This window comes from Amblyomma americanum, chromosome 7 (genome assembly GCF_052857255.1).
Source record: "Amblyomma americanum isolate KBUSLIRL-KWMA chromosome 7, ASM5285725v1, whole genome shotgun sequence".
In the NCBI taxonomy this organism is placed as follows: domain Eukaryota; kingdom Metazoa; phylum Arthropoda; class Arachnida; order Ixodida; family Ixodidae; genus Amblyomma; species Amblyomma americanum.
Genome location: NC_135503.1, coordinates 29,291,883 through 29,301,872, shown reverse-complemented (window position 1 = coordinate 29,301,872; position 9,990 = coordinate 29,291,883). Strand labels below are relative to the sequence as shown.

At 46.3% G+C, this 9,990-nt stretch overlaps 1 protein-coding gene across 1 annotated transcript in view; it reads right to left on the bottom strand.

Annotated features, from left to right (window-relative positions):
* The window catches only part of LOC144098752 (uncharacterized), a 28,891-nt gene that overhangs the window by 7,219 nt on the left and 11,682 nt on the right, over positions 1-9,990 (bottom strand). The window contains exons 7-14 of the mRNA XM_077631603.1: positions 9,553-9,619; positions 8,609-8,686; positions 7,680-7,890; positions 4,651-7,551; positions 4,537-4,562; positions 4,108-4,189; positions 3,550-3,647; positions 9-63 (exon numbers count right to left, since the gene is read on the bottom strand). Coding sequence (XP_077487729.1) covers positions 9-63; positions 3,550-3,647; positions 4,108-4,189; positions 4,537-4,562; positions 4,651-7,551; positions 7,680-7,890; positions 8,609-8,686; positions 9,553-9,619 — 3,518 coding nt within the window. The remainder of the gene's footprint in view (positions 1-8; positions 64-3,549; positions 3,648-4,107; positions 4,190-4,536; positions 4,563-4,650; positions 7,552-7,679; positions 7,891-8,608; positions 8,687-9,552; positions 9,620-9,990) is intronic.

Genomic DNA, 9,990 nt, shown 5'->3' with positions numbered 1-9,990 from the left:
ACACTCACTTGCGGGCTGAGTCACGGGCTTCTTCTTTGCCTCTTCAGAACTTCCCGAGTTGCTCTGAAGAAAAAAAAAAATCTATTACGAGAAATGCAAAAAATATTTTCTCTTTCTATGTGCCAACGTGCATGCCTTGAAAGGCTGCAGGTGTCATCTGGCAAACCAAGTGTTGCAGTATACATTAACACATTCGCTTCCCAACCTGGCTTAAACGCTGTTCTAACAACGGCCTATGTATGGGCCGAGAGCACAGCCACAGCAGAGGCCACTGCAGTGGCACTGGCTATCAAACATTTTGGTAACATCGGTGCCCCTTCCCACATAGTCACTGACAACAAGCCTGCTGCAATTAGTACACGACAGGCCAACCACCCACTCAGGCGGTGATCATTTTGGGCTCCTGCCTCACTGAACATCATTGCATTACATTGACCCCACGCCACAAGGGCCTTGAGGGGAACGAGAGGGTTAACACTATTGCTCGTGATCTTACCGAGCGGAGCTGTCTACCCCCCACACCTTGTACCTTTACCACCCAAGTATTCGAATGCCTTGAGGCCTAGCGTCTCAACCGCCGGATTTATCCACCACCACACAGGCGCCTCACCTCAGTGGAGCCCACACATGATGTCAAATTAAAACAATACTTTTCCAAACCTTTCAAGATATCACAAAATCCATCCCACCCAATACGAAAACACTTGCCCTTGGCGTAGCGCTAGTCCAACGCTCTTTCACATATAACGGGGGTGCCAGGCTAAATCGTACATTTACAGACACCAGACACATCACCTGAGCAGTGGGAGGTACAACTGACCAGCGTCACCTTGGAGAGCTAATGAGCCCTCATCCAACCGGTGCGCTCGTCGGCCATGACCACTGGGGTTCTGGACTGAAAACTCCCACCACCAGCTCAGTCAACACCCCCCCCCCTTTTTGTCATTCCTCCTCCTCATCCTAAACAGGCGATTCGCCATCTGGTGATATTAAGGTCAAAATCCATGAAGCCAGTGAGTTACAAGATGCTGGAAAAATATTCGCTTCAAAATATGCGTCAACAGAAGCACCTCTTGTATCGCCCCTCAATGCAGCAATACATACATCGTCCAGTTTTACTTTGCTGCGAAGTGAACAATGTTTTGCATATGTCAAGTCCAACTCCTCCTGACAGTGTTTCCTCCTGCTTATCACTAAATTATGGCCCCTAAAGCTTACTGCTAAAGGTAACAAAAGCTGACATTTGAAAACTATTTGCAATTTACAACAAAAGCATTTTCTGAAAAAAGTATAAAATAGTGAAACCTCTTCTCCATTCTCAGAAAAAAAGAAGCCCGAGTGGCACTTTTCACAACTGCAGGAACACCTTTGCAATCTGAGCAAGAAAGGTGCCTAGATATTGTATCATGGTTACATCTATCTAACAGTCCATTGCATTTAGTAAAAAAACCTCTGCATGCCACCCTTCTTTCTGCTGACTAACAGCTACCTTCCATAGATAGCACAGGCTGCAGTAACAAAAAGGTCAGCACTTCAGCAGCAAGATCCGGTAAAAAGTATACTATTGGCTGATTATTTAACACTGTGGTTTAGGAACAATACGCTGCATGAAGATTTGACAAGTACAGGATTTAAGTAGTCATCAAGGCAAGGTCCTTATCTATATTAAATGTAACTAATTTGCTAATTGTTTAACAAAGATAAATTTGAATTAGAGAATTATTTTTAGCAAAAATTTTATATGGCAAAGTTGAGGGGCACACTGAGAAGTGCCCATATCAGTTTTCGTCAATGTAACTTTAGCATGGTTTCTTTTTTTTAAGCTTAAAATAAAGACAGCAAGATTCAAAAATTGTCACATGACTATGTGCTCCCGCATCACTATATTTGCACAGTTAGCACCCTCAAATACTCTCCGATACAAGGAACTAAGTTAAGGAAAGATGCAATAAATAAACAGGCCATCGGTCAGAGTGATCTTTCCGGGATGAGCATGGGCACTGTGCTTCATTTGAATTGCAATGATGCAGCAGGACCACGATCACATCGCCGCTGTTTCACGGCATAGCGCAGACATTTTCTTGCAGTGCAACATGGTAGCGCATCTCGCAACGAAGCATTTTATCGTGCATGCGCAGTCCTCCTCTCAAGCAACACCGCAGTTTTCCTTCGATCATGGTCTTGGCGCTGCTGTGTGCATCCCATGTGCTTCTTTTGCTGCTTCCCCTTAAAATATTTGCAAGGAAATTGGTCCAGACGGGTTCTTCGCATTATAACTATATTTCAAAATCTTGTGTCGAAGGTGTCCAGCAGAGACTAAAACTCAGGATCATGCGTGTGCAATGTGGTCACTGTATGCCAATATACAGAAAATAGCTCTCACTCATTGGAGTGGCTCAGTTTAGTCAGAACTCTGATTTAATCGAACTAACATTCTACCCTGAAAGTTCGAGTTAACATGATCCTACCACACAAACAAACCAGAAGCTCAGCTGTAACGCTGAGCTGTAACGCGCACAAAAACCTTACTTGCGGTAATATGTTGACCCAATGGGATGCGTGATGGAACTGCAACCAACATTTAGCGCTAATTCAGCCTCTAGAAAACATTTTTTTTTTGCATGTGCTCTTCCTATGTTTGTTTCGAACAATGTTGGTACAGTTGTCGAGACAAATATTCAAAGCACATGCACACCTTGTGCTATAAATAGAAGGTAAAGGGCTATAAAGTGAGATGAGATGGAGTTGAGTTACATTAGTCATCTCTTTCGCCAAGCATAGAGAAAATAAACCAGAATCATGCCCATGCACATTAGGCAGCAGCCTTCGCCACTTCACATTCACTCCAGTTCTTGGCTGCTGGCTTATTGCAATTGTGCAGGCTGGCACAACTGGTGCAGCATTCCCACCACTGCTAATGGCGAATGATGAATGTGGTGACTATCTACTACTAAGAGGGCTGTGCAAAATTGAATTGCTTTAGATATATCACGCCAATGCCAGGCTTCACGCATACATATACACAAGCTGCACAACTACCCTCACCATGGGGGTTTCGGGTTTTGTGTGGCAGTGTCACAACAGGTGCGTTCACTTCAGCAAGCTGTGTGCATTTCAAGTGAGTCTATCGTGTGAGCAGCTCTCTGCCAACAGATGGCTGTTCTGTTTACTTCAGCATGAAACCATTTCGAGCTGTCCAGAGATGGGCTTGGATTGTTGTCAACCATACCAGAAACCAAGAATTTTTGCACAAACAACAACACTTCAAACCTCAGCTACTCCCAAGGCACCTATATAAAATGCAGTCACATGGCTTAGCAGCTACTAATTCACTATTGAAAGAGCCATTACCTTATAAACTAGTACAACTTTGGCAGTAAACTCAAAAACCTTTCTCTGCACTTCCATTACCATGATAGCCATCTGTCAGGCCGAGACAATCCTCGCAATTTGTGGTATAATTTCTTCACGCTCTAACAATATGCTGCTGTTGTCAATGAAGCCTAGAAATAAAATGATGCAGAAGTTTGTTGGGCCAGCTTGGCTTACCTTGTAGAAAGGGTTCAACCTCCCAAAGGCTTTGCTGAGAGTTCCCGAGATGAAGCCACTGCCTTCGCTGCCGCTAGAACTTCCCTCCTTGGACTGGCCTGAATCACAAAAAAGAGCAACGCATGCATCACTTTTCAAATCGAAAAAGTGCCATTAATGAAATGTTTCCACTGTGTGTGTGGTGCAGTGTTCGTACCATAAATACACAGACAGTCATGTTCCAGTGGTTAACACTTTGCAGAGAGTGACTGTACAAATAAAACACTATGCACATACTAGTGGCAAGTACCAATAAGACAGCTGCTGTTTGCTCCAAATTCTCAGTATGGTATTTTGCTCTCAAGATCTAGACAAATTAAAGGTTTACAACAAAAAGAGGTCATTAGATTTTTTAATAAATGCCGGCTAAGGTTCCTGTATAGCAGTGACTCAGTGAGCGTAGATCAAATTTACAGAATTGACCATAATAACCAATCAAGGGCAAGAGAATTAAGCAACAAATGCAAGAGTAATATGCGCAGAAAGGGAACTCCCTTCCTGGTTTACATCTGTACTTACTTTTACCTCCAGTGTTTGACCCTTTCTTGTTGGGCTTCATGTGAACCTGTGCAACATCATCACCAGCTCCCTGCTTCTCGACCTGAAAAACAGGAGGCTAGTCTGGTCAGCTGCAGAGCTATACATGGCACCAGACAAATACTACCATCAAATCTCACGGCTCTGCGAAATCTGAGTGTGGGAGACCAGTGCTATGGGCTAAAACTAATGCTTATGCTGTGGCTGAAAGCAATGCAACACAACAGATAAAGCAAGGCTTAGTAATCATAACATTCTCCACATTCAGCTTGTCAAACAGTGATTAAACCACTTGAAGGTGGCATGCAACAACCAGAGAATGAAGAGCTCAGAGCCTTAAACCAAGTGGCTCAAGAGGAACTTTTACAACATCCCAATTTTTAAAGGCAGTTCAATCAATGGCTCGCTTACCTTGCAGCCTGCCCCATCAGAGGAATCTAAAGGGGAGAAAGAATGTATGGATATGTATTTCCCATAATCATCACAACGGCCACACAGCTTTAGCTTGCAATGCACGCAACTCACCAGCGGAGTCTTGCTGTGGTTGCCGCCGGCATCGCGGAGGAGCAGAGGGCCCTAGAGGTCCCAGAAGTGCACTCTCAGACACTGCTGTTTTGCTCTTCTGCAGGCCAGATTTCTTCGGTTTCACTACGACTGCATACTGGGCTTGGATGTCAGCTAGTCTCTGCTGCTCTTGCTGCACCTGCTGCTGCTGGTGAGAAAGTGAACCGCGAAGTGCTTCGTAGATGCTGGCATCAGAAAATGAGTGCTGCAGGGGAACCTTGGCAGGTGGTGCAGTGTTGCCAGGCCTTGTGGCTTCCACAGGCTCCTGTCGAGGTACGCGGATTTGGGGACGATACTCGGAGTGGTGCTTCACAATGCGCGACCCCTGCTGCCTCATCGCCTGTGGATCCACCACAGCTGCCGAGCGGCAGGCATAAACGTTTTCATAATCTGAGCTTTTGATGGCCGACACTCCCTGGCGTGGGTGGTACACAGGAACAAATGGGACGGAGCCAAAGTTTGGCACTGATGAAGGCGCAAAGGCCAATGGATCACACGAAGGTGGCAGTCGGTGAAGTGGCCTAGATATCATGTGTGGTGTTGTTCTTGGTTGAGGAGGCACTTGGTATATGCTTTCATGAGGTGGTTGGACTTTCTTCGGTGAGCCCACAGTTGCACCAACGCGTCCCATTTCGTATTTGGTACTGCAGTAGCCATAAGTGCGTGGTGGTTTCGGGGGTGGATTACTTGCCAAGTAGAGGGCCCTGCCACTGCTGCTGATAACACCGGTCTGCGTTGGGTAGATGGTCTCGTACGGTGGCAAAGGTCGCTTAACTTCTGTGTCAATTATTCTGGCAACACGCTGCTCGGTGTGTGAACCAGGCACATTCTTCACAAACTGCAGAGGCACAGATTGCGCATGCCCCGAATGAAGACCTACCAAGCCTTTCCACGTTGCATCTTTTTCGCAAGGCGCGTCGGTTTCAGTGGCATCACTAGACTCTGCAAAGAGCGTATCATACTCTGTGCCCGACCTTTCGTCGTGTGTTGTGTAGATGTCTGAGGTGTCCATATCTGATGAAGACAGAGCTAGGGGGTCCTGCCTTGCAATGTGAGGTGAGAGCTCTTTCTGACCAGCATGGCCATGTGTGCGAAATGCAGAGGGAAGTGTTGCCGACTTTTCCTTGCTGCTGGAGCCATCCGCAAATGTGCCACTTTCACAGCCGTCTCTCCGTGCACCATACCGCTGACTTCCTTCAACATTAACAGGCTGACCAGTAATGGTGCCCTTCACTGCCTCAGCCTCGTTGCCACCGAGATTCCTCTTCACAAACGTCTTCCCATCCCATACCTGCTCATACTTTGAAATGGAAGCTGAAGCGATGCGATCGTTGAATGACTTCCTCGATGTGAGATCAATTATAGCCCCACGAGGATGTTGCCTGATCACATTCTCAATGCGATTCATATTCTCCTTTGCTTCCTGGCTGACGTTCATATACCGGCCATCCGATAAACGAGACATTAGCTCGTTTCTAGCCAGAATCATGTCCGACACGTTTACGTAAGTGTTATTCAAAGCTGATATTGGGACAACGGGTGGCTGTGGCTTTGTGAATTTTGTTTTTGGCGGAAGCCTGGGAGGTACATCAGCATCTTTCCTTGGTAAGAAATCGTAGATGCTGCTTCCCAGGTGCTCACTCTTCTGAGGTTGTCCATCGTCAGCACCACTGAGAGCAGGAAGGGTCTGAGACTTTCTTGCTGTGTCGACAGTATAGAATGGAAGAGGAGCGTAGAAGGTTTGCACTGTTCGCTTTTTCGTTGGCAACTGCGGTGGTGGATCGCACTGCTGGCCAATTTTTGATGAAACGCTGCTGGAAAATGAATTCCTTGAAGTTCCGGAGAGGGGTTTCGAAACTGGCACACCAGAGCCACCTTGTGACGAAGCAAGGCCAGCAAGGTTAGAACTGCTGAATGACTTATAGAGGACGTTCTTTTCCCACACACTGTTGCTGCCGCCGCCGCCACCACCACCAGCACCATCACCACACCAACTTGTCACAAGGACTGGCGGTTTAGCACTGGCGTCAGTTGATGAGCTCACCATTTGCACCGGGGTAGCCATGACCTTGGCTGAAATTGCACTCACAGACTGCTCCGCCTGATTCTCCTTTTTAGAAGCTGCACTTGAACTTGCTCCCTGCTGTTTCTGGTTCTTCTCTTGATCTCGGAACTCCTTCGCTTTTCGCGCCGACGGACCCAAACTCTTGCGCTTTGATAGCAGTGGTTTGAATCTGGACACAGATGGTGTCTCTACACCATCGGGCACTTGAGCCACTGAAGGCCGCCGCGGTGCGACTCTCTGGCTGTAACTCCGGAAAACAGGTCGCCTCCTACTTGCCTCCCCACCGCTGACATCTTCCGAGTCAGACTTCTCGAAAAGTGCTTTCAGCCTCGCTATGCTGGGACGGCGGATAACCGTGGCTTTCCCAACAATCTTTCCGGGACTTTCTGCCGTCTCTGCCTTCTCTGGTGGGGCATCATCCAGGCAAATGTTTGTTGCAGAGAGACTCCGCACACGGCTCAAGGTTGCGGCCTTGGCCTGGTCTTCACTATTCTTCTTCTTGGTAAAGCACTTTTTGGTCTGCACGAAATCATCCTTGCAAGACTGGCTGTCTTCGTCATCGGTGATCACTGAACTGCGCGAGCCTCCTCTTGCATCAGATGATGACAGCGCAGATGACGAAGTTGCCACAGAGTTGGGCTCAGGGCTCCATGACATGGAGCGGTTAGCCCGAGCCTGCTTTTGGGAGGCATCCTCAGTGCCAGCCGTGTCAGGCACAGCTTCCTGTGATGGCGCAGCCTTTGACAAGGACTCCTCAGAACCAGCAACTACTTCTTTTTCCTTATCACATTTCTCATCTGAAAAATAAATAAATAAATAAATAAATGCTTTAGACCTTCCAATCACATGCCAGTGGGCATTCAAGAAGAATGCAGAGTAGAGTACCTGCACTGACAATGCAACAAAAAAACTAAAAATCACTTGCCATTCTCAGTGTTTTCTTTTTCACCACTCCTGCAATCCAGGCCGAGGTCGTCAAGGTTTTCGTAAATCTTGTCGTTGCTTTGAATGTTGCCACCCGAGCCTAGCAGTGGCTCTCCATCCTCATCAAGGTTCTCATATGTGTGGCTGTCGATTATTCGCAACTGCTGCTCGAAAAGGGCAGCCACTACACGGTGAACAAGTACGTATTGTTCCTGGAACACATACGGTGGAATGATAACCAAGAGTTCTCGCTCACACGAATAGCAACAACATCATTTATCTATGTCCACTGCAGGACAAAGACATACCCTACTTATTGCCTGCTCTGTGCGAGCTGCAGCCATCTTATCCTCGCAAACTTCCTAACTTCATCCACCCACCTAACTTCACCCATCCACCCATCTGCTGCACCCTACCAGTTTGCCTTTTCTTAGAATCCACTCTGTTAACCTAAGGACCCACTGGTTATCTTCCATTTACATTACAAGCCCTGCTCATACCCATGCATAACATCATGTGGCTAAAAGCCAACATAATCTTTTAAGTTGCATGATGTACCCGTTATAATGTGCACAGAGAGCTGGAGAATTTTCCTATGTTTAGTTTAGATTAACTAGAATGCACAACAGGTGAATAATTACTTCAATTTTCACTTAGAAAAAAAAAAACTTCAATGCCCTGTCAGCTACTATTATGTGCAACAAAGCTGTACCGTTCATAGCTGGGGCAAAAATTAAAGTGCCTTATTATTGAAACACCAGAGAAACCTCAAATATGGTGTGAATTTAACTACAGCATCAGTGCTAGCTTGTTCTGGCCGTAACGCGCCATATTTAAAAAGTGCCCTGACCCCACCTTTTATCCATGCATGGCGAGTAACAGCTGTAAAAATTCCAGAAATCAAATCAAGAAAAGGCGAAACCATCGCACCTTAGTTTGCACCATGGCTATCCTTTGCATTCGCATTTCTCGGATGATTTGGTACAAGCTGAAGGAGTCTGTCAGTTTCTGGAAAAAAATTGGCGGTGGTTTAGCTCTGGTTAAACCTGGAGTGACGCGATAGCTACAGCTGGCCGAGTGGAACTTGGTCCCGTGACCAACCACGTAACGAACCACGTGATCAGCCACGGCGCCACGCCACCGGCATCTGCTCCGCACCACGTGACAACATGGCGGCGCAGCCACAGGGTGGCGCGGCGCCACGATGAAGGCTCGAAATGCTACCGTAATGTAGCTATCACTACAAAAGTGAAATGCTACCCCAAAGAGAATACTTCAAGCTTTCCATAGCACAAAATGATGTGATCACCACACTTCAAGAAATGAAATCACTTCTATAAATACAAGAACCATCTGTGATAATAAGATAGTATTTGATAACTCAATAATCACACTGCTACAAGTGCCAGAGCTTCTACATGTTCTTGGAGTACAAGTGGCACTGCCTAAACACTAAGTAAAGCATTCATTAAAGATTATTACACTATTGTAACAATACAAAAGTGGCCACCATTGGATGTGCCCCTTAATTACTGCCCTCAAGGAATGAACAGCGCATCAAGGATCCATTGCAATACAGACATGTGCTGCCAGCTCAGGCAACACGATAATTAAACTGTGAGCCCATTAGTACTATCAAGACCAGCCCTTTAGATGTATGAATGAAATTCAACAAATGCAAAACGATAAGAGAAGCAAAATCAAAACAAAATGCTCCTTAATATTCTTAACAGACAGAAGGTCTACACAAAATACAATACTGTGATGTTAAAGATATAATGGTGCCACATGGCAGGAGCTGAACCAGATAAACAAGTGTTTAAGGTGCCGTGCACTACGCCAAAGGACGCAGGAGGCCAGTATGCAGCACTCACCCCAACCCTCATCAGGCCCCACACATAGTCTATGGCACAGATGGTTCCAGTCCTCCCACATCCAGCACTGCAGAAGAGACAAAAGAATGAAAGCAAAAAATGGCTTAACAACATTGAACCATAAACAATGAAGAGCCACAAACAGAACAACAATATCAGTTTTCCCTACCAAAACAACATTGCTACTTAATACCTCTCAATGTTTAATCTGGTCTCAGTACTGCTACGCTGCCTTAATTTGTCCAAGCAGAGTGCTACAGCTACGCTTGCCACAAGGGCACAGTTCATTTTTTAACTCATACAGCATGAAACTACAGGCGCTTTCTACTGGTATCATACGATTACCTGCACAGGGAAGGCTGTGACTAACTCGACACGTCCGCAGCAGCAGCAATTTTCAAAGCCCTAAGCCCTGTGCATCGTGGCCTACCAGTTGGC